The sequence below is a fragment of the Xyrauchen texanus genome, chromosome 11, assembly GCF_025860055.1.
Source record: "Xyrauchen texanus isolate HMW12.3.18 chromosome 11, RBS_HiC_50CHRs, whole genome shotgun sequence".
Lineage (NCBI taxonomy): Eukaryota > Metazoa > Chordata > Actinopteri > Cypriniformes > Catostomidae > Xyrauchen > Xyrauchen texanus.
In genome coordinates this window covers 37,880,314-37,904,618 of record NC_068286.1, presented here as the reverse complement: position 1 = coordinate 37,904,618, position 24,305 = coordinate 37,880,314, and the positions used below count along the sequence as shown (strand labels likewise).

The window sequence follows — 24,305 nt, the reverse complement described above, 5'->3', positions numbered from 1 at the left end:
GTGGCTAAAGTGCCCTCAGGTTATAATTTATGACTATGTACATATTAAGCACACATTAGTCGTTATCCCCATGTAGAGTGGGCATAACGATCATAATCTTTAATAATCAACAGTAAAAATACAACACCAAAGTGTATTAATACCCCTTTTTAAAGCAAAGTTATCCATCTGCAGATTGTTACAGGATGCAATGTTTCTCTGCCTTCATAGTTTAAATCTGTTGATGCTCATTGTTCATAATGTTGACAAATTATACAACTGCATAATTTCCAACATTATTAACCATTTTTGACTACATTATATAGTAAATGAACTAATTTGGGGGGGGGGGCATGCACATCAACAAGTTTTAAAGTTGTTAATAAAAACGACTAGCTTTGTGTTGATATTGTAACTAGACAGTACCTCTTCAGAATAAATCCAGAAGAATCAAATATAAAAACCTAGTATACACACAAGTTCATATACAGTATGTGTGTGTGTGTGTGTGTGTATATATATATATATATATATACACACACACACACACACACAAATTAATTTACCTTTACTTAATGGAATTATCCATTTGCATTCATTTCTGGAATATGTACATACCAGCTTGTGAGAATTTCATTATTTCAACAATCCCCTGATCTTTTAAATCATAATTAGAAATAAATTTATTGACATATGCACACAAGGAAATCATACATATTTATTTGTTCAATAACAAAAGCTTCCAAGTACACACAAAAATTGACTTAAACTGAACAATACAATACAAATTTGCAGATATGTGGGAACAAATCTGCTAATGGATTTAACAACAATCCCACATTATTCAGCTTTCAAAAGAATGGTAGCAAGACATGCCATGAGAGCTAGTGTCAACAGTTCTCCACCGGATAGCACAGTGACACTGGAGGCAACATCTTCTGATATGCATTTCAGGCAGTGACGTTCAGCCTGAAGACACAGAGAAAAACATCACTGTATGTCGTCCCAGCTTGTCCATGTTCAAAGAGGCTGTGGTAGGGCACATAGCAGGCTTTGCAGTTAAAACCACTATGAAGATGATTCTGTGCACTACCTGTTTATCAGCACTCAGTGTCGAGAGCTCTTCCCAAGATGAACACACTGATCGACATGAAGTCCTGAGGTGGATTTATAAGACCGTCAGACAACGTCCTGAAAGTCTGCAAGACAGCTGAGAGATTTCTTCAACAGCACACACTCACAAGGCCCATCTCTGTCCCCACAAAGGTTCTGGATCTCCATGGTGGTTCTGCATTCAAGGAACTTGAGGCAAACATGTTCAACCTAGAACCATACAACAATCACATCTTCATGCTCAGTGCATTGCAGAAAGCTGCACAAACATCAGGGTCCACTTCATTGCCAAGGAAACTTGTGCTGCATCACAGTCCAAACGGCTTAAGAAAACTCTGGACAAACTTGTACTGCAAAATAGAAGAAAAAAGAAACTTTTGATATATAAAGATCAGGAGCCGGTTGCACCAGCTATACAAAAGTTTAAACTTAGCTTAGTTGTGGCGTAAATGAGCAAGAAGTCACAATTTACGCACTACTAAATAATTGAGCGTTGCACCATTAAACTTCAGTACGACGTAACCCTAAGTATAAACTAAATATTTACGGAAGACTCCGAGCAGAAGTAACTGATGGAATAAAAAAGCAGACTGATATTTTATGACATCAATAAGCTCATGTTTTGCATAACAGGCATCAATCATTAATTGCCTGTTTTAGGTGTTTCATAAATATGATGATTTATTACCATACAAACTCACTAATTCATTTATAAAAAAGTTTACAAGCTTGAGTCATATAATAAAATAAGGGTATGATTTCCTTTTCAGGCTGCAAAAACATATGAATGACAGTCAAATATAAAAGTATAAAATGTTAATTAAAATAATATCTTAACTATCAAAATATGTCTCTCAAGAGAGCTGCTCGTGACGTCCGCAGTGACGGTTACGTAAGCAAACAAGGTTTGTACATCAACCGCAACAAAATCAAATTGAAGTTTACAGCTTTTTAATACTTCTGTGTACAAATATGAAGGCTGCTTATTGGATCAATGCAGGTAAACGTCATATTATGCGACTACGCATCACTTTACGGAGAGTTTACGAATTACTAGTTAAGACTTGCCTTAAGAACAGGTGGAGCAACCAAATTTAGCACCGACTTAGTTGCAAAGTAACTAGTAGTTACGAAGCCTTGAACTTTGTACCCCAACTTAAGACCTTACGCACAGCTATTTACTCAACCTCATGTCCTTCCAAACCTGTATGACTTTTTCTGTGGAACACAAAAGATGACATTTTAAAAAAAAAATTGTCCATATAATGAAAGCCGTTGGTGACCAAAACAAGCTATTTTGCTCACCATTTAGTTTCCTTATATGGAATACAAAATACATTTTTGGGGGTTCTGCAAAAGAAAGTCACATGGATTTGGAAGGACATGAGGTTGAGTATATGACAGAATTTACATATTTGGGTCAACTTTTCTATTAATATTAAATGTTATAACTATCTGAAACAGTAATTTTATGAGACTTATATTGCATGTTGCAAAAGTATCTTCATTGCAAATAAAAATAGATAGTATAATATTTTTTACTCTGTCAGCCTGGCTTCACTGAAGAGCTGTTTTAACAATGTCTCCTCATACAGCTTTTCCTCCTGTTGCAAACCAATTCCAGTTTTATCTAACATTCAGTGGGATGTTTATTGAAATCAAAACGGCAAACTCACCTTGTTTAACTTCAACAATATCCATGTGCTCCTTGTCAGAGCTGGACTTAAAAGAGAAATCGGCCCGGGATTTGACATAACTGGCCCAAAAGTTGTTGGGGGGAGAGTGTTCGGCGGCGGCTCGTTTTAGATTATCGCGGCCGACACAGCGGCCCGCTCGGTTCTCCCGATGGCCAGTCCACCCTGATCGACCCCAAAGTGCGTCGGTCCACCGGAAAAATGTCCGGTAGGCTAGATTACCAGTCCAGCCCTGCTCGTCGTCTATTCCAATTGATCACTTTATAAATGATGCCCGTGAGCTGGTCCGGTTTCAGGCGTGCACTGCAAAAAGTACAAATCACACACAGAGAATTAATGCAAGCCCACATTATATTCATCATATGTAACCGGTGTTGATCTGCAATTAGATATCCAACTTGACCAAAAAAGCTAACTTGGTGAGTTATACTGTTATTCATTGTGGTTATTTTCCTAAGTTAACGTTAGCTGCATAGCTAATATTCATTTATCCTAAGAAAATAACCACAATGCACGTTCAACGTAAACAAAAGCTACAAAACATAAGTATGTATTCAGAATAAAAACTTAAAAGCCTGCAAAAAAAGTCTACTGATATCTTACCTCAGTTTATTAAACTTGTTTCTATTGAGGTAACACGTGCACATTTAGAATAAGCAGGGGGGGGAAATGAAAGTCAAAATAAATAATGAATTACATATTTAGGAAGATTGCATTGTGATGCAGTGTATGCAGACGTAAAACATTGTTTTAATGTGACTGGATAGGTAAAAATTACTCACCAAAACAGACGATTTCCCATTGAGACCCATAGGAATACAGAACGTTAGGGAATACCAAGATGGCGGCGCAGTAGCTTCACTGTTGTGACGTCATGAGCTATCCAGTTATATATATAGATCAGTGGTCATAAAAAAAAAAAAGATCAGTGGTCATAACTCACTGCTGCCACCTACTGACAGCGCTTGTACCGGCCTTGTTGTCGCTGTTATTTTATGGCAGTTGGCAATCCAACTTAAATGGCGCATTTCCGCCACCTACTGGATTGGAGTGTAGAGCGCTAAACGGTTGGAAAGTTAAAAAATTTTTATCAATCTTGTATCTTTTAAGAAATTAAATAATTCTTGATAACTTCTTGATTGCTTTGGGCCATTTCCTAACAAAACCTGAAGTGACACATCATTTACTCCCAGAGCTCTTAAAGCTTGGGTTAGATGGAATCTTGCTCTTTCCTATGCATCACATTTTATAATTACATGTTCTACTGATTCTTCTAGACCACATTTATCACATTTACCATTCTCATGTTTCCCTATTCTGTACAAACACTTATTTAATGCACAATGTCCAATACGTAATTCTAGAAATTAAAACATCCTCTTTCCTGTTTCCAAATTTTCTTCTTTCTAGACCAACTATTTCTAGAATGTGATGCAAGTGTCTACCTTTAATTCCACTGTCCCACTCTTTCTGCCATATCTTTCTTATTTCACTCGCTATAAATCCTTTAACTTCTGTTTTACTTAATGACACTTTTATGTCAATTTGTGAATGTTTTAAAACCTGTTTAGCCAGATGGTCTGCCTCCTCGTTTCCTTTTACACCCACATGTGATGGTACCCACAACAATTTTACAATAAGTCCAGATTGTATTATTCTAAATAGACTCTGCATTACTTCATATATCAAATCTTGTCTTGCTACCGATATTCCACTTGACAAGCTATTGATAGCTGAAAGTGAATCTGTGCATATCACTGACCTTGTAGGTTTTATTTCTTCTAGCCATTGAAGTGCTAGGAATATTGCTATTAATTCTGAAGTAAATACAGAAATATGATCAGAGATTCTCTTTGAAATTGTAACTTTAAAAAGAGGTATGTAAGCTGCTGCTGCTGCTGCTTTAAATCCAGAATCTGGATCCTTTGATCCATCTGTATAAATTTGCACTGCATTATAATATATATGATCAATGTATTGTTGTACTGTTAAACTTTCCGACACATTTCTTTCCTTGTTATGTTTATCTTCATACAACTGAATGTCCACTAGAGGCATAGGGAAAAGCCAAGGAGGTATTGATGACATAGCAACAGAATGGGCAATGTTGGTATCACTTATTCCTATGTTTTGTGCCTCCTTATTGGCTGTCCATTCAAAGCTTGATTTTTTTTTATACTCGTATTCCCAGCAATCATTCAAGACTTTCTTAACTGGATGACTATCCAAATGACCTTTAATATTAGTCCAATATCTCATCTTTAATTTGAGCCTTCTAATTTCTAGAGCCATTTCATCCATCTCTACTTGTACTGCTGTTACTGGAGATGATCTTATTGCTCCACAACATATTCTCAATGCTTGTGATTGCAATACTTTTAAAAGTAGCGTTTTAGATGCAGAACTGTACACCATACATCCATAATCAATAGCAGCTCTTATTAGTGCACAATATATACTTTTAAGAGACGGACGGCATGCTCCCCATTAAATTCCTGCCAAAAACTTCATTATATTTATTGCTTTTTTGCATTTGTCTATAATTTTCTGAATATGCACTTTAAAATTCAAATTTGAATCCATCCACATTCCCAGGAATCTAACTACTGATGTTTGCTCCAATTGTTGTCCATACATATTAATATTTATTGTTGGGTTAATGCTATGGGCCTATTATTAGTGGGCTGCGAAAGATCCTTTCCTGGCTTCGCTATTGGCACTATGATCCCATGCTTCCAGTCATCTGTTAATTTCCCTGATTCTCACACCTTATTAAAAAGACTCAAAATAATATTTAGCGATGTTTCTGATAGGTGTTTTACCATCTCATAATAGATGTCATCTCTACCTGGAGAAGCTTGCTTTACCCCAGCAAGCGCTTTCTTCAGTTCAAACAGGGTAAACTCACTGATGGTCCTTTTTCCGCCAGAATTTGAGGGTTGTTACTCAAGCTCAGATCCCTATATCTCCTCATTTCTTCTGTTATATTTGAATTATTATGCACATTAGCAAATGTTTCTGCTAACACATCTGCTTTTCACTGTCTGATATTACTGATCTATTGTTATATACCAAGACAGGAATGTTACTGTTTCTTTGTTTCCCTCCCATCTTTCTTATCATACTCCATACTTCATTAATTTCTTCTCCAATATTATTACAAAAGATTTAAATTTCCACCTTGGTAATCTTTCCACCACTGTTTGAGCTATGTCCACACCGATATTACTACTGATAGGAAAATGATCACTACCTATTGATTTAAAACTTTCCAATCACATTTTCCTGTTAAATTTTCAGAAAAAAGTGTCAAGTCTAACATTTTATATTTTCCCTGTGCCAAATCAATTCTTGTATAGCTTCCATCATTACTGCATACTAACCCGCTCCATTCTAGCATGTCTTCTATTATCTGTCCATTATGATCTGTTATTCTACTACCCCATAATGTACTGTGTGCATTAAAGTCACCACAACACACTACTTTATAATTTCCATTCCTGCCAATATTTTCTAATGTATCCTTACTTAACCTGTCACATGGATTATAAAAATTAATTATTCTAATACTCTTTGATCCTTCCCAAATTTCCACCACCACTACCTCTTGTTCCCCATTTACCTCAACTTTTCTATACCCAATACCTTGTTTAATAAATGTTGCTACCCCACCACCATTTCCTTTATGTCTGTCTCTTCTAATTGTATTGTATCCATGCATTAAAAAAAAAATAATTGTGGTTTTAGCCATGTTTCTTGCACAGAAATAATGTCAGAATCATTTTCTTGGTTTGTTGTGAATTTCTTGAATTCTTGTCCATTGGCAATTAAACTTCTTGCATTCCATTGCAAGATTGTAATCACCATTATGAACCACCACATGCTGTCTGACTATTTACTGTCTGGCTGTTTGCTGTTTGCATCTTAAGCCTTTCGTTTATTATATCTACATTAACATCCTCTAATTCCAAGTACATTTCAGCAGCTCTGATAATGATTTTAATTATTTCTGTCCTACTTGCAGTTTGGGCAGAACAATTCACCAATTCAGCAATGAATGCTATATGACACTTTATCTACAATCACTTCTTTCTCTTTACTTTGTTCTTGCAACTTAACTTTTTGTTGTGGAATTGTTGCCTTAGCTTCTATAACTGTTACGATTGCGGGCGGAGGACAACGAAGGCAGACGAAGGTTGAGGATCCAAATGCAGTTATCTTTATTAGTAAACAAACACAAAGGAACACCCTCAATGGGGAAATAAACATAACACAGGGAACGTGGGTAGGGAGAGCAACCAGGCTAAACAACATTCATAAACATTCAACGATCGACAAGGACAGAACCAAAACCCAAGGTATAAATACATGAACATAGGACAAAAGGGGCCAATGAACAAACAGAACTCCAACAAGATAACGAGGGAATAAACAGAAACCAATGGTAAACTAATGAGGACAGGTGAAAACAATGACAGAGAACACGTGGAGCTAAACAAGGGACAAAAGTGAAAACTACGGAATACAAAAGGGACAAAAATGGTAAACAAAGGGGCAACGGTAAAACAAGACAAGGTATATGTAACAATAACTTTGGTTGTCCATTTTACCTTCTTGAGAGGTTCAGCGTATTATATTCCTTCTTCCACTCTGACATTTTGAACTTTCACTGCATTTTTCCTCACTAAACAACCTCCATATACGATCTATGATCACCTCCGCAATTACATCACTTAGGGTTTGTACCTTGCTCACATTTGCCATATTCCTGCTCACCTCCACATCTCTTTTTGCCTCTGCACACAGCTGCTACATGTCCGAATGTTTGACATTTATAACATCTTAATGGTGGTGGAACGTATGGTCTAACCATAGGTATAGCTCACAAATCCTACGTATACCCTCAGGTAACTTATTCTCATCAAAGTTTAATACCACTGAGAGGCTGTCTATCTTTACATCATTTACTGAAGCTCCAGGTATGTTTCCTCTTATCTTTTCAACTGGAACATCGGTTGGAATCCACCTTTAACCCAAATCTTTTCTTCAGGGATTAAACATACTACTTTATGACCGACCAGTGATTTAATTCCCAGGGCCACTTTTTGTTGCCTAACAGCATCATTTTACCATCCCTTAAGGTCTTCACTTCAATCGTCCCTATTATTTCTTTCAGTGCTTTTGTTAATTTCAAAGGGTTGATGATATTTAGAGACTCTGTAATAAACTTCATCAATACCTTAAATTCCTCTTTCCTCCTTCTTGCCAGATGATTACCCTTTCTGTTCATCTGAATACTACACTGTCCGTTTCTGATATTTGTCCCCAACTTTTCTTTCTTTTCGTAGCTTCTACCACCTTCCATTAATTACATGTGAAATAATTAAGGCTTCTCAACAACTTCTCTGGGTGATGTAGCTTGCTGTGTCATCACAAAGCAAAGCTGCCCCTTGCAAGAATAGGATGTTTCTATAGGAATATGTTTCCTGTCTCTACTCTCATGTTTCACACGTAGCTCAGACATGTATGTCACCCCCATGTAAGGTAAATAACTATTTAATTGGTGGGGGTCCAATGGAATGTAGTTTATCTGGACCATAAAACGAAGTGCTGAACAATAAACTTTGAAGAAGGATTTTATAGCATTGGATCTCTGTGTTATTTCTTTCTTCCCTCAGCTGAGCCGTATCGAGACGGGGATTGCAGATCAAGAAAATAAATTAAATATATTGGATGACAAAATTATCTAACATTACATGCATTTCCTTCTTTATCCGTATCCACCATTTCATCCTCCATTTCCGGATCGCTCCCGGAGACTACGCTACTTCCTAGGGATCCAGTCACAATCCAGCCGTCACCGACCGTCGTACTTCTTCTTCTCTCCTCCGGCCTTGTTTTTGATAGCAAGTTTACTTTATTTACTTTAATTCTTTTTTAATAACTTTTATATCTATACTTTTGCCTTTTTCTTTTCCCTATATTTCTTTAATGCTTAGTGCTTACTGTTTTTATTTTTGTATTACTTCAATGTTATAATCAGTTGACCTAATAAAGAAATTGTGAATTTATATTTTCAGAAATATTTGTACATTTTTTAGCAGCGTACCATTCGACATTTCGTTTTGAAAATTCAATATTTCATATATGAACAAATTCCTTGATTGTTTACTCAAATTTGAAATTTTTACGACTAAATTTGTCAAATTGTACAACTTCTAAAGCATTGTGACCTTGACATGTTATAATTTCTGTCAGCTCAGATATATAATACATTACATTCTATTATATTTAATCTCTTTATAAATCTTTAGTTGTACTTGTAACATTAAAAAGTTTTTGAGGTAACCTAAAAATGCATGTGCTTCATGTGGTCTAGCATCCTATAAGCTGGTTTAATTCGTCGGGGGAAACATTATATGACAGAATCAACCTACTACATTACACCAACAAAAGTTATTTTATGGGTTAGCACATTTTATGCTTATAACTGATATCAATTCTGAATTGTTGCCCTTTTCTCAAACAGTACAGGGTTTTTGCGCGCGCATGGCACTGCATCATTTATGGATATCGTGAGCTCGTCGCGAGCCATCATCATACAGCAGATCAGCAGTAGCTGTGCGGATGGCGCGCTCAGTCGATGCTGCATTGCAGTGACACTGACATGATGTGCATGAAAGTGGACCGGGTTACATAAGCAAACTGCTGTAACTCAGTCCGCAAAACGCGGCTTCTTTAGAGCCGAGGCGTCGATAAGAGGTTGGGAGGGGTTTTGGTGCGGGTATAAACGAGGATTGTTGACCCTGCTTGTCGCAATGAAACGTGAGTGAGGAGAAGAACGCTTTCACATGGCAAGCTCAAAACTAATAAAAAAAAACCTTAACACATCCAGAATTAATGATGTTATCCGTCACTTGAGAACCACACAATGACAACCGAAATGGCCACTTGCAAGTTACCTGTTGAAACAAGAACAGACTGTTATTTTTCTCTTTAACAGATTCAGGAGCTTAAATTAAACCAGTTCCTTCGGTGCTGCAAACTGTATGTCCCCCCGCCACCCTTCCACCTCTTTTGCCAAGCCCTGTTGCAGTCATAACCTGTTAAAATACTGACAAGCATAAAAGAGAACCTTTGCCCAAGGCAAAGGAGATGGCAGATTTTAAAGGGATAGTTCACCCAAAAATGAATATTCTCTCATCATGGACTCCCCCTCATGCCATCCCAGACATTCTTCTGCAGAACACAAAGATATTTAGAAGAATATCTCAGCTCTGTTGGTCCATGCGAATCAAGTAAATAGTGGCCAGAACACCAAAGGTCCAGAAAGCACATAAATGGCACATAAAAGTGATCCATGAGATGCCATATCTTCAGAAGCGATGTGATAGGTGTGGGTGAGAAACAGATCAATATTTAAGTCCTTTTTTTTTTAAACTATAAATCTCCACAGATGGACCAACAGAGCTGAGATGCTTCTAAAAATCTTTGTTTGTGTTCTGCATAAGAAAGTCATACAAATCTGGGATGGCATGAGTGTCAGTAAATGATGAGAGAATCTGGGATCCCTTTAAGTATGTATCCTTCAGTTACTCCTCAATCTTTGTCAAAACTCTATCTAAGGTTATTTCTCTCTCAATTCCTTATGTTCGTTAAAAAACGTTCAGTAAAGCACACACTAGTCTTCAATTCTTCACCTATGTATTTCAATAACAGGAGTACATCCTCTCTTCTAAGCCTCTTTTTGTCTATTTTGTCTAAAAGGAATAAATCAGTGTTTCCCATTTGGCAGTACAGAACAGATAAATGCTTGCAGAATAAAAGTTAAACAGAAACAGTTTAATATTGGACCATAAAACATTCTCACTCGCTCTCTCTCGCTCACTTCCTCTCTCAGTCCAATATTGATCTACATACATGATCGATGCAACTGATGATCTCAGAGGGCCTTTCTGTTCATTGCTTGATGCAATGACCCAATATACCTCTTTTGTCTAACTCAGAGCTGGGAAGAGGGATAAATATTTATGTGCGAGGAGAGAAATGAAGGAAAATTGAGATTTGCTCATTTAAAAGAGAGGAAATCATAGATGTTGTGAAGCCTACTGTGCATTCTGTCCAACTACTTCTACCGCTATACACTCTGATGCAGGGACGTTACCAGCATATGCATATTTCCTCCAATCTTCAGAATAGCGGTCAAACAATATGGGATTTGCAATGGCAAATTCTTGATTTACTGCAGTAGGGGGTTCTCTCCAAACAGCAATCTTGCTCTAATGCCCTAGTAGAACTTAATATGCTAAAGAATTGTGCTTTTTTTGCTTGAGTGTTTAAGTTTGCAAGTGTGAATAACATCAGACAGAATGTCAGAATGCCAAGCCCTTTCCGTGAGTCACGTCTCCAATTGCATCTACCCAGTATTTAAAAACACTACAGCAACAGGAAGGTGCCATGTCTGGGGAGAGAACCTTTGCGTAGTGCACTGTGTGACATGCCAGGAGACAAGCTATAATATTTGTCTTTTTCTACTATAAATCTCCACTTTCACTTTCACTTCCACATTCTTCTTTTGTTTTTTGCTGATTCGGATTCTTTATGCATATCACAACCTACTGGTCAGGGCTGGTCAAAGGTGGAGATTTACGGGGGTTTCTCACCCACACCTTTCATATCACTTCTGAAGATATGGATTTAACCTCTGGAATCATATGGATTAATTTTATACTCCTTATAAAGGGATAGTTCACTAAAACATTACAATTCAGTCATTGTTTACTCACCCCTATGTTGTTATAATCCCATTTTACTTCCTTTCTTTTTCTTAACACAAATGGAGAAATTGTGAAAAAATATTGTGCTCAGTGATCCCACATCTTCAAGCTTCAAAAGGATGCAAAATATTTTTCAGAAGTCTAATAAATTATTCCATTGAGACTCCTATGATCTTATGAGATTGTTATGAAAACATACGATGAGATTTGGTGAGAAACAACCCGAAGTCTAATGTATTATTTAGTGAAACTGTTGACCGACCGTTGCTCTCCTCTGCACGTTCATAAAATCTTACTCTAAATAATTCTGAAGTTAAATTTCTTCTCTATGCAGATGATCTGATGCTGCTGTCAGCTACTGCACAAGGGCTACAGCAGCACCTGGACCTGCTGGAGAACTACTGTCAGAACTGGGCCCTGACAGTCAATCTGAAAAAAACTACAATTATGATCTTCCAGAAAAAAGGCAGATTACAGGACACCAGATACACATTCGCTCTGGGGAACACTGCAATAGAACACACCCTACCCTGCGACTACCTCGGTCTAAAAATCTGTGCTTCAGGGGGTTTTGGTCTGGAAGTGAATGCACTAAAAGAGAAAGCTAGAAGAGCATTCTATGCTATTAAGAGCAAATTTACCCAAGTTGACATTCCTGTAACAATCTGGTTTGGGGTCCACTCTGTCTGGCAGATTACTCAAGATGGGACAAACACCCCATAGAATCCCTGCATGCAGAATTCTGTAGAATCATTCTAAGAGTTCAGAGAAGAACACCTACTAATGCAGGCAGATATCCCCAAATTATACATATTGAAAAACAATCCCTAAAATTTTGGACACACCTAAATGCAAGTTCCCCCAACACACTGCAACAAGAAGCCCTTAAAACCCAAGAGCTGAAGCCTAAAACCAGTCCCCTTTGTCAGCTGGCTCTGAAACTCAACAACTAACAAACACCAGTTTCAGACCAGCACAGCTGAACTAAACCAAATCACAATAAACCAAATCATTAAAAAAAGCCAAAATTCATATTTGGACCATTGGGAAAATTAAAGTAAAAACCAAAGCAAATTGGAACGTTATCGGGCCCTAAACAGAACATATAATCTGGCAGAATATCTCCACAATGTTAGAGATCCAAAACAGAGACTGATCCTCACCAAATACAGACTCAGTGATCACAGTTTGGCCATAGAAAAAGGTAGACACAGACAAACATGGCTTCCAAAGGAAGAACGAGTCTGTGACATGGGTGAGGTCCAGACAGAGACACACTTTCTCCTTCACTGTGAGAAATGTACAGAGGTGAGAGGGAAATGCCTCCACAAACTCTCAAACCTCATGCCACAGTTTTCCAGTTTGGCAGAAACAGATCAGATGCTGGTGTTACTGGGGAGGACAATCATGCATCAGTTGCAGCTAAATTCATTTTTGAGATGCACACCCTCAGAAACTAATCACTGCCTTAATGTACTTCAGTCACAGTACTTTTATTTTCTTATGTTCATAATGTCCTGTTAAATGCTTATTTTATTTTATATTGTATAGTGTATATTGCTATTATAGTTTATTTGATTCATTACCTGGCACCTTATTTTAATTCTATCTTTATTGTTATTTGTTACTATTTTATTATTTTTATTTGTCTTGTCATTATCTGTTTTATGTATTAATGCTTTGGCAATATTGTATGTAAACACAATCATGCCAATAAAGTACTTTAAATTGAAATCGATCATACGAGACCAGTAGTTCACGCAGCCCCCTGGCGAAATGGGGCGTTCATGCAAAAACGTTTTTTGTTGATCTAAAAACAGGTCCGCCACAGTGATACTAATGAACAGAAGAAAGCTGCACACAAACCAGAGCACTGAACTAACAAAACATGCCTAAGAATTTGTAGTCCAAGAATAATGTACATGCATTTAGATGCCCAACCTTAAATTTTTAACTGGAGTATTCAATCAAACAGAGATAGAGTAGGTGGGATGTATGTCACATATTCTCCATTTCTGAACCTCCATCTGAAGTAAACGATACCTCAATGAAACATTTGGTATGTGTGACATTCTCAGCCAAAATCAAGTAGTTTGTATCCATATCATGATATCCTGGTTGACTGTAATGAGAAAGTTTTTGGATCTGTGCCAAAAACTGGTGGATTAGTGCAGGATTTCACCGTGCAATGTCGAAAATAGAAACCAAGCACAGAATGTATGCTTGCCACTGCTAGTTAGAGTAAAAACTCTGATTAACATAGAAAATACACCTTTTATCTTGTGTCGTTTGCTGTCAGGTTAGGAAACGGTGTGACTGTGGCTGCCCTCTGTCTCTGTCAACGGCTGTGTCGGGAAAATTTGAAAATGCTACCAGGCTGTATACAGAGATAGGATGAAAATAAGGTGCGCTTCAAACTGTCCTGAGTATTAAGTTTCCTTAATAGTGCCATTCACTCACAAACGCTGTCAGTTAACCCATTAACTGATTACGTTTCTGGATGGAGCCTATTTCTCACACTTTGATTGAGTACTCTGGCTGAAAAAAAGGATGGGCATATAAATGCATCTATTCTTTGACTACTACAAACTCTTCTGAGTGTTTTGTCATTTCGCTTCTCTGGTTTGTGTGCAAATGTATTTGTATTGCTTGGGCCAACCTGTTTATAAATAAAGCGTTTTCGCTTGAATGCCCAATTTCGCCAGCGGGCCATGAACTACTGGTCTTGTACGGTCTTATGAACGCACAGAGGAGAGCAATGGTCCGTCAACATTTTCACCAAATAATGCATTATACTTCAGGTTGTTTCTCACCAAATCTTACCACATGTTTTCATAACAATGGAATAATTTATTAGAGTTCTGAATTATACTTTTGCATCCTTTCGATTCAATTTTTTTATTGATTAATCTATTCATTCTTCATTTGGAAAGTCTGGGTACAAGAAAATGCTGTGATTCTTCTAAGAAAGCCTTTCTTTACTCCTTGTTTCACATAACATGAGATCTTTATCGGATGATCTCAGAAATTTGGGCAGAAATGTTCGGGGCCTGTCTCCCTCCGCGGATCACCGATCCAGAACCCTGACCTTGCTCGATTTCCAGCTTATGGCCTGTTATGTCAAGCAGACTTGGAAAAAGCTTGTCTAGGAAATTCACCGTATCTCAGCCTTCTTCATTCTCAGGAATTACAACAATTCGGACGTTGTTTCCAACTTTTCGCAAACGCATTCCAAGTCTGTCTTGGTCGCTAGCGGGTCAGCAGCTTATTCCCTCTCCGATGACTCCAGATAATCGATCTGTTTCCCGACACTCTTGTAACCAATTCAGAGAATTTCGTCTCCATGGCAGTGATCGATCGACGTATTACAGCAAGGTCCTCCAAGTCAGCAACGACCTTCGCCAGTATTGCTGACATGCTCGACAGTTGACGCTGAATCTCTCCAGTTTATGATACAAAAAGTATTAAAAACTAGCAAAGTGCGCAGAGCTCACCGTTCACACGTCCGACCCTCGCATGGCTCCACGTGACTCCAATTTGCATCCTTTTAAAGCTTGTAGAGGTGGTCACCATAATCTCCCTTTGTGTTAAGAAAACAGAAAGAAAGTCATATTGGGTTATAACAACTCAGAGGTGAGTAAACAATGACTGAATTTTCATTTTTGGGTGAACTATCCCTTTAAGTGCTTTCTGGAGCTTTAATGTTCTGGCAATCATTCACTTGATTTGTATGGACCTACAGAGAATTTTTTTTATGTTGGATAGCCTATAACTTTACACAGATAATGTTAGTAAGCAATTTATCACTAAACTTATGTCAAATGTGCAATGTTTAAGTCTTGTGTCCATACCTTTGAAATAATGTGTATTTTAGCGTTTATGGACTGGCCCCATTCTCTCTTATTGTAAGTGCCTTATTCTGTAACTGCAGTTTTTGCTTCTTCTTTTTTTCTACATAAAATAATTCTTTAAAATAAATGCCTCGATATTTTGTTATGTAATGCATTTTCTTTCATACATTTGTAAGTGTCCAAATACATTTTGGGGCCATTGTGCAATGGTTAAAGTGGACCTGTCAAGGGCAACCCTAGTCTGAGCTATAGATCCTGATTTAGCACTTACACCGTGGTTTACTCTTAAGAGACCCCGACGCTCTGGTCAGGTTGGGGATACTTCATCTTTCATCTCCCAGACAGCATCTGCTATATCAAAATCAAAAGAATAAGACTGAGAGCGTTTCGCACCGGCACCTCCAATCACTCAATCCTCTCTCTGGCGGAGGACGTGGGATGTTTTAGATGGAAAAAGGCTGCTTGTAATGCGCAGGGGTTTCACCGTCTTGCGTTCCGGCTGCAGTTCCCCTGGCCAACACTCTGACAGGCGCTGGGCGAGAGATTTAGGGATGCTCATAGCAGGCTAATAACACATCATAAACAACTGGCCCATATCAACTTCCATATCGGAACGATTCCTCGCTCTCGTCGCGGACTCAAGTTCACTAAAGCAGGTATTTAATTAACAAGCCATTTCTTACGGCTGGTGGGTTTGCGCGGTCACGAGCAGGCGCTGTCCGTTGGAGGTGGTGCTGAAAACGGTTTGTGCACTCGGATAATGCCGTGTCTGTGCGGCTGGGGTTCAACTAATGCACCAAGACTACTGAAGTCGCAACGATTGCTTACACAGAACACTTTATAGAGACCCTAGTGAGCTTGGACCATATTATTAAAGCCGATGACACCGTGTCCTGCGCTATTGCCTATTAAGGAAGCCATCCAAGTTATCTATTCGATCTTTGACCTCTGGAAGTTCATACGGACATTTTTTGTATCTAAATTCTCACCGTGTCTTGCTCTGGTAACATACAACCACGCTAATGAAATGTATTAGCTCAGCACAATGGGATTGCTCTAGTGTGACAGCCTGATTGTCGGTATCAGCATGCTACACGGAGGGAATTTATGAAACTGTCACTATATGAGATGTGCATGATTTTGTTATTATTATTTTCGATCGAAGAACACAGTTGAAAGAAAATGCATGTGCAAAACAGGTTTCACATTGCACCTTGTTCGCGCTGAAGGGCAAAGCGTTGTGCGGTTTCCGGAGTTACTGCAGTCCCATCGATTTCATTATATATATATAGCCTATATAATGTTAAATATTATTTTTTATTACACGTAATTTAAAGTGATAAAATATTTTAAATGAATATTAAAAAGGTTTATTTAATTTGCAGATTTAATTTGCATTTGACGTGCCGAGAAGGAGAAGACCGCTTGAAAAGCCAGTATGAATTTCCTGATGAAGGCAGCATTGGGAGGTGAGTGTATTTATGTCATGTCCCTGTGTCATTTGAGAACTTCCAATGTAAGACTCAAGTCAGTGCTTTAATGCTGCAGCAGCGGTCACGTGCGCGCGCCCTTGGAGTCGTTCGGTGTTAAACTTCACGCACCGGAGAGAACGTTTCGATACTGTCTAAAGCAACACTAGACGGCGTTTAGCAACTTCTGTGGGCAGAAGGTCGGTGCCAGAGAGCATCACCGAGTATCACTGACACAATATCATGAGTGAGCTGGTAGTGTCTCGTTCAATGTATTGGAAAATTCATGCATATAGGCCTCAATCTAATAATGATGAGGGTCACTCTGTGTTGATATTATAAAATTACATTAGAGCTTATGGAAGTAGCTTATTTCTACGTCACTATAGAAGTGAAAAACAATGACTTTTACAACAGAATTCTTCCAAACACTCTCCCCGTCGGACTAACAGCTAGTCCCAGCCCAGTTATGGCTTACACATAGAAACATTATGAAATATTTATGTGTGTGCTTTTGTGATTTGCAATCTGTACATGTTAGCTTAGAGGTCATCTATATGCTAGTATGAAATGTTTACAAAATTCACAGAGATGTGTATGACTTTCTTTTTTCTGATAAACACAACATTTGTTTTTTAGAAGAATATCTCAGCTCTGTTGGTCCTTACAATACAAGTGAATGGTGACCAGACCTTTGAAGCTGAAAAAAAGCACATAAAGGCAACTTAAAAGTGATCAATAAGTCTCCAGTGGTTAAATAAATTTTTTCAGAAGTGATATGATAGGTGTGGGTGAGAAACAGATTAATATTTAAGTCATTTGGTAGTATAAATCTCCACTTTCATTTTCACTAACACATTCTTCATCTTTTGTTTGTTTTTTTGGTGATTGGCATTCTTCGTGCAAATCGACACCTACTGGTCGTGGCTGGTCAAAGGTAGAGATTTATAGGAAAACATGACTAACATATTGATCTGTTTCAAACCCACACATATCATATCACTTTAGAAGGTATGGATTTAACTAATGGAGTCTCATTGGACCTACAGAGCTGAGATATTCTTCTAAAAAATGTAATTTGTGTTCTGCAAAAGAAGGAGAGTCAAACACATCTGGGATGACATGAGGATTAAATGATGAAAGAATTTTCATTTTGGGGTAACCTATCCCTTTAAAAGTAAAGCAATTAGTAATGTGATAACTTTTTAGTGAAGTAATGAGTAAGCTGATTACAATATAGAGAAGTGATTAGTCATGTGTTGTGGTGTAATTTTTTGAGGTACATTATCAAGAACTAAAGGCTATTGGCTTTTTAAAAAAAGGGACAAACCCTTCATTATTTCCATCCTCGACTTGGTACTTTTGGATTTGTAATGAAAGTAAAATTAAATATTCTGGTACATGAATATGTTAACCAAGCATGGCCACTTTTTTGTGAGGGCTTCGTTATTTTCTTACAATAATGGACTAGCTATCACCTTCACTGTGCAAAAGCATTGTTTGTGTGAAGTGATGTGGTGCCAAATGGCTATAATATGGATGTCCAATGGCTTTGCCATTCAAATATTTGCTTCAGCCCTTTCAGATTCAAACTTGGCTGTGTTTAATAAAGATGAGCTGAAGTCACTGCTTGAACAGAGCTGTAGAGCAGCTGGCTGCAGAGGACAATGTCAAGAGCATCAGCTGCACTCACCTTCCACAGAATAAATAAAAAAAAAAAAAACAAGACTTAAACTAATTTCAGAGCAGTACAGTAGTGACAGTGAGTGTTTAATCACAGACTCGAAAACATCTAAACCGAACTGGGTTGGCACATTTTGTCTCTCGCCATATTATCTGAATCTGGTTGCTGTTTTTTGGACTCTCTTTGGTAATGAAATACAAACACAACTGAATCAACCAAACTCAAGGACTAGCTACAAATTTGAGCTCGCAAGATATTAGATTGACTTTCAGGAATCTAAAACATTACGGTTTCAAGATAAACAAAAGATTATCTTTTTACTGGTCATAGAAATTATATGTATAGACAAAGGGTTTTCCTTGCAACTCTATGCAACTGGATCTGACTTTTCATGGATTTATTTCTATGCTGTTCAGATTTTTAGAATTCATGATACACACAAGTGTTTCTCAACTGGTTTTGCTTTACGACCAAGATTGAACATCAAGTGGTGTCCCAACACGTTTTTGAGCATACAAAAGTAAAAGTAAATTTCTTAAAACCAAAGATTGAAATGTATTCATATTAATATGAATTGTATAGGCACAATACAAAAAATATGCACATCACTTTGGCACAGCTTTCCTTTGATAACTACTAGTACACGTACTACTGTTAACATTACCTAAAACAAATACCTGCTAGAATGTTAAAAATGCTACAATCCAGCACAAATGTAAACACAGGAATAATATAGCAATTCAAGTGTATGAATCATATATAAAAGATCTGTACCTTGAGTTTATTTTGTGATGGCAAGTATCTGGGATGTCTAAATGCTTCACAAAACTGCATATGGTGTATGCTGGAAATTAGTGAATTTGTAGCAGGGTATATTTACAACTGCCATCATTCATCACCAATAATATGTAAGAATTGTATAATGGAATGCTAAATGTAAAGCTTTAGAAAAATGTACAGATTTTGCTCTTATGGAAAGATATTGGATTAACCTATCACAAGTCAGAACATTAATAACGTGAAAAATTACTATTACAATTTGAATAAAATGTTCAGAACTACTTAAACTACTTCAAAGTGTTCAAAAAATCCTCCACGTGCAGCAATGACAGCTTTGCAGATCCTTGGCATTCTAGCTGTCAGTTTGTCCAGATACTCAAGTGACATTTCACCCCATACTTCTTGTAGCACTTGCCATAGATGTGTCTGTCTTGTCTGGCAGTTCTCACGCACCTTACAGTCTAGCTGATCCCACAAAAGCTCAATGCGGTTTAAGATCCATAACACTCTTTTCCAATTATCTGTTGTCCAATGTCTGTGTTTCTTTGCCCACTCTAACCTTTTCTTTTTGTTTCAAAAGTGGCTTTTCTTTGCAATTCTTCCCATAAGGCCTGCAACCCTGAGTCTTCTCTTTATTGTTGTACATGAAACTGGTGTTAATCGGGTAGTATTCAATGAGGCTGTCAGCTGAGGACATGTAAGGCGTCTGTTTCTCAAACTAGAGTCTCTGATGTACTTATCCTCTTGTTTAGTTGTACATCTGGCCTTCCACATCTCTTTCTGTCCATGTTAGAGCCAGTTGCCCTTGTCTTTTGAAGACTGTAATTTACACCTTTGTATGAAATTTTCAGTTTTTTGGCAATTTCAAGCATTGTATAGCCTTCATTCCTCAAAACAATGACTGAATGACAAGTTTCTAGAGAAAGCGGTTTCTTTTTTGCCATTTTAGACCTAATATTGACCTTAAGACATGTCAGTCTATTGCATACTGTGGCAACTCAAAACAAACACAAAAACAATGTTAAGCTTCATTTAAGGAACAAAATAGCTTACTGCAGTGTTTGGTATGTGATTTTCTAGTATCAAATTATCAATTTAGCATGATTACTCAAGGATAAGGTGCTGGAGTGATGGCTGTTGGAAATGGGGCCTGTCCAGATTTGATAAAAAATTACTTTTTTCAAATAGTGATGGTGCTGTTTTACATCAGTAATGTCCTGACTATACTTTGTGATCAGTTGAATGCCACTTTGTTGAATTAAAGTACCAATTTCTGTATGAAACAGCAAAATATGTTATTCCAAACTTTTGCCCGCCAGTGTACATGTAAATTAGTTTAGGAATCTTGACCACCATTAAATAAAGGATAAATGACAAATGATCAGATTAGAAATTTTTATACAAATTCTCCACCATTAAATGTGTAATACAACAGGCTTGTTGTGTGTGTTTAAAATTTATATGTAAGGGATTTCTAGCTCAAGAATGGAATTATGATTAATTCTGGGAATATTGAAGAAACTAAGGTGTATGTCTGATCACTCGGCCACGCTGAGTTGATATGGTCTGTTAACTCTTTAGAGTAATACTATTCTCATAGCCATCAAAAATAATATCACAAATATGTTGAAATATTGTTCGAGCATGGAGAGTAGACCTTTAATAATCAATTGACAAGATTATAAAAATATAACACAGTCAAATCCTCTTTGAATACAAACAAAACTTTATTTCTAATCTACAACATCAAACTAACAAACACACATAGATTAAGATAAAACCAGGTTGGTGAGTGAACTGTAACAGAAGGTAAATGGAAATGATCTGTAACAGAGAAAATGTAACTTTATGGTGTCTTCAGTATAGACCATGTCCTGAACCATCGATACTTAATTTATTATACCTCGATTTGCAATCTGGTTACCCAAAATATCTAAATAAAAAATCAGCACTTTCTAGCAAAAGGGAGATGAAAGCAAGAGCCAAGAGAGGAGATATTCATCCTAGATGTGAAGGTTATGTTGAGTTGAGGTTGGCCACACCCCAAAGATGTCTTGAGCCAATCAGAAGTATCTTTTGCTGGGTCACACGGTCATTTCTGTCCTCCCCTGAAGATAATTAATGTATGGCATTTGTTCTATGATTTGTCAGTTTTCCCGCTCAAAAAGTGTACACTTTTATCCTGACTTTTATATAATGAAAACTGTGAACTAACATTAAAATACATATAAAATACATATTAAAATACATTTACTGTGTAACTACATGTTGTTTTGCAAAACTCTCACAAGATTCAAATTTGCTGCTACTTTGTTTGAGGTACAGGTTGGTTTAGGAGTAAGGGTAAGGTTAAGGTTAGGATTAGGGGTTAGAGTTAGGTTTAGGCATAAGGTTAATAGTGTAATTACAGATGTAATTAAATGCAGGATCTTTAAATGTACATAATAAGTACATTCACATTTTAAAGGGTTATTTCACCCAAAAAATTTAATTCTCTCATCATTTACTCAACCTCATGCCATCCCAAATGTGTCTGACTATCTTTCATCTGCTGAACGCAAACTAAGATTTTTAGAAGAATATTTCAACACTGTTGTTCCTCACAATGAAAGTGAATGGGTGCCAACATTTTGAAGCTCCAAAATCCTCATAAGGGATACTCTCTAGACGACTATGGTGGTTAAATCCATATGTTCTGAATCAATATGATAGGTGTGGGTGAGAAACAGATCAATATTTAAATTATTTTTCCTTCACTTTCTCCTTCTTCTGTTTTTGGTGATTCACATTATTCATGCATATCGAACCCTACTGGACAGGGAGGATAATTAATGAAAAAATGAATAAATAGACTTAAATATTGATCTGGTTCTCACCCACACCTATCATATTGTGTCTGAACACATGGATTTATCCATTGGAGTCATATGGATTACTTTTATGCTCCCTTTAGATGGATTTTGGAGCTTTCACATTTTGGTACCCATTCACTTGCATTGTGTGGACCTACAGAGCTGAAATATTGTTCTAAAAATCTTCATTTGTGTTCTGCAGAATAAAGAAAGTCATACACATCTGAGATGCCAGGATGGTGAGTAAATTATAAGAGAATATATTTGTATTTTTGGGTGAACAATCCCTTTAAGTACATAGTAGTTAAAGACGCCTTAAAGTATTTTGTACTCTGCATACATGTATTTTGCTTCATGTTCAATGCTAATAAAGACACATGGTCCTACTACACATACACACGTCTTTATGCCATTCTTATGTATTATTTTGATACATGTGTAATAACTCATCACTTATCTGTGAACAGGAGGCCCCCCTGATGTGGGTAAAATGATGGGGGGAGAGGAAGATAAAGACCCTGAAGCAGAAAAAGAGAAGGAAGAGGCGAGACAGGAAGCTCTCAAACAGGAGGAGGATGAGAGGAAGGCTAAACATGCCAAGATGGAAGCAGAGCGGGAAGTCATAAGACAGGGCATCAGAGACAAGGTTCGAGCGACCAATAGGTCTTAAAATAATGCCAACATAGCAATTACTACATGAAATACCAAAATCAGTTAGCCCGATTTAGCATTGTTTTCCTTACAGGAACATTCAATGTATGCAATTGTTGTGCGCATGCCTATGTACGTGAAAAGCAGAGAACAGCCCCATGATTTCAAATCTCATGTAAACGTGGATTTCTTGCATTGTCAGATTTTCTGAACAAGATACTTTTTGTTATTTATTAGCGTATTACTCACTGAGCTGATTATTGAAATGTTTAGCAGTCTCTGACAATATATGTAAATTGATGATTGTCTGAGAGTAAGCCATTTTTACACTGACAAAAATGCACCACAGTTAATATTACGTACCATCACTGTGCCATGGTACCAAGGGTAGTTAATGACATGCTTTGGTTTGTTATGTGTATTAGTATGGCATTAAGAAACGAGAGGAGGCAGAAGCCGAGGCACAGGCAGCCATGGAGCAAGCCAGCGAAGGCAGTCTGACTCGTCCAAAGAAAGCGGTACCATCTGGCTGTGGAGATGACGATGAAGAGGAAAACATCATGGACACAATGATGAAGTATCTACCAGGCCCACTGCAGGACATGCTGAAGAAATAGTAGAATAATCTCGAGCACATGTAGATTTAGATATTATCGTAATGTGTTCTGACTTTGGCCAGGAGAGAGCACACTACAGCAAAATACAGGACACTTACACCATTCACCTGACACACATTTTGATTTGTGAAGAGCTATAACTATTAGTGACAGATCAATCAAGCCAGAGGGGTTAATTATCAGAATATAAGCCATATTTGATCTTAAAAGGGAAACCTGAATCACAACATCTCTTCTCTGGTTATTTCTTATCTAATACCTAAACAGCAATATATATGCATGAATTTTTCGAGTGTCTATTCCACTCTTTTGTATAATTAGTCTATAAGATTTCTATGTACATCTACATTTGTGGTGGAAAAAAGTACTGTTACCATTGTTAAAGACATTCTTGTCTTGCATGTGTCTATAGTGTGTGTGCTCACTGCCATTCTGTTTTGAGATTGTACTCCGATAAAAAAGGCAATAACATTTTCCCACACTGTAAGCTAACTGACAATTACCTTTGTGCATTTATTACACAGTTAGTTCATTCTGGTGGTTATCCTGGTCACACTTCATGCAATATTGTAGTGTCGACCTGAAACATTAAATTTATGGAAAATTAGTTCCACAGGGATGCAGGCACTCCATGTGTTTTGGACTGTAATTTCTCTGGTCTAGAGTTACAGGGGAATTTTGTCTGTGATCTACAACATTCTCAGCAATAATAACATATTTTGTTTGCTTGGCTTGCAGTTAAACAAGAAATAAAATTGTATGAAATGGGATATTTGAGAATATACGGCACTGTAATAAACCGGTCACACATATGTAATATTTGTGTTTAATTGTGGAA

General features: G+C 37.3%; 1 protein-coding gene and 1 long non-coding RNA gene across 4 annotated transcripts; one reads left to right on the top strand and one right to left on the bottom strand.

Annotated features, from left to right (window-relative positions):
• Positions 1 to 688: 688 nt before the first annotated feature.
• Positions 689 to 3,641, bottom strand: LOC127651967 (uncharacterized). Of its 2 annotated transcripts, XR_007971639.1 has the most exons (4): positions 3,569 to 3,641; positions 2,769 to 3,089; positions 1,073 to 1,442; positions 689 to 948 (listed from the first exon to the last, which is right to left on the bottom strand). It is a non-coding gene; the product is annotated as an uncharacterized LOC127651967 (long non-coding RNA). The 2 variants fall into 2 exon arrangements; XR_007971638.1 differs by having other exon boundaries at positions 689 to 1,442.
• Positions 3,642 to 15,716: 12,075 nt separating this feature from the next.
• Positions 15,717 to 24,305, top strand: LOC127651927 (complexin-1-like). 2 transcript variants are annotated; one of them, XM_052137995.1, is made up of 4 exons: positions 15,717 to 16,070; positions 16,800 to 16,883; positions 22,667 to 22,845; positions 23,276 to 24,305. In XM_052137995.1, the coding sequence occupies exons 2-4, from the start codon at positions 16,853 to 16,855 to the stop codon at positions 23,465 to 23,467; spliced, it is 402 nt and encodes a 133-aa protein (XP_051993955.1). In that variant the 5' UTR covers positions 15,717 to 16,070; positions 16,800 to 16,852; the 3' UTR covers positions 23,468 to 24,305. The 2 variants fall into 2 exon arrangements, with proteins under 2 accessions (XP_051993955.1, XP_051993956.1); XM_052137996.1 differs by lacking the exon at positions 15,717 to 16,070 and adding an exon at positions 16,158 to 16,417.

What these genes read in the sequence shown, in the direction of transcription:
- LOC127651927 (XM_052137995.1), top strand. Translation starts at nt 16,853, where the DNA reads ATGAATTTCCTGATGAAGGCAGCATTGGGAG. An exon ending in GATGAAGGCAGCATTGGGAG is followed by an intron (nt 16,884 to 22,666) that starts GTGAGTGTATTT and finishes ATCTGTGAACAG; the next exon opens with GAGGCCCCCCTGATGTGGGT. An exon ending in GACAGGGCATCAGAGACAAG is followed by an intron (nt 22,846 to 23,275) that starts GTTCGAGCGACC and finishes TATGTGTATTAG; the next exon opens with TATGGCATTAAGAAACGAGA.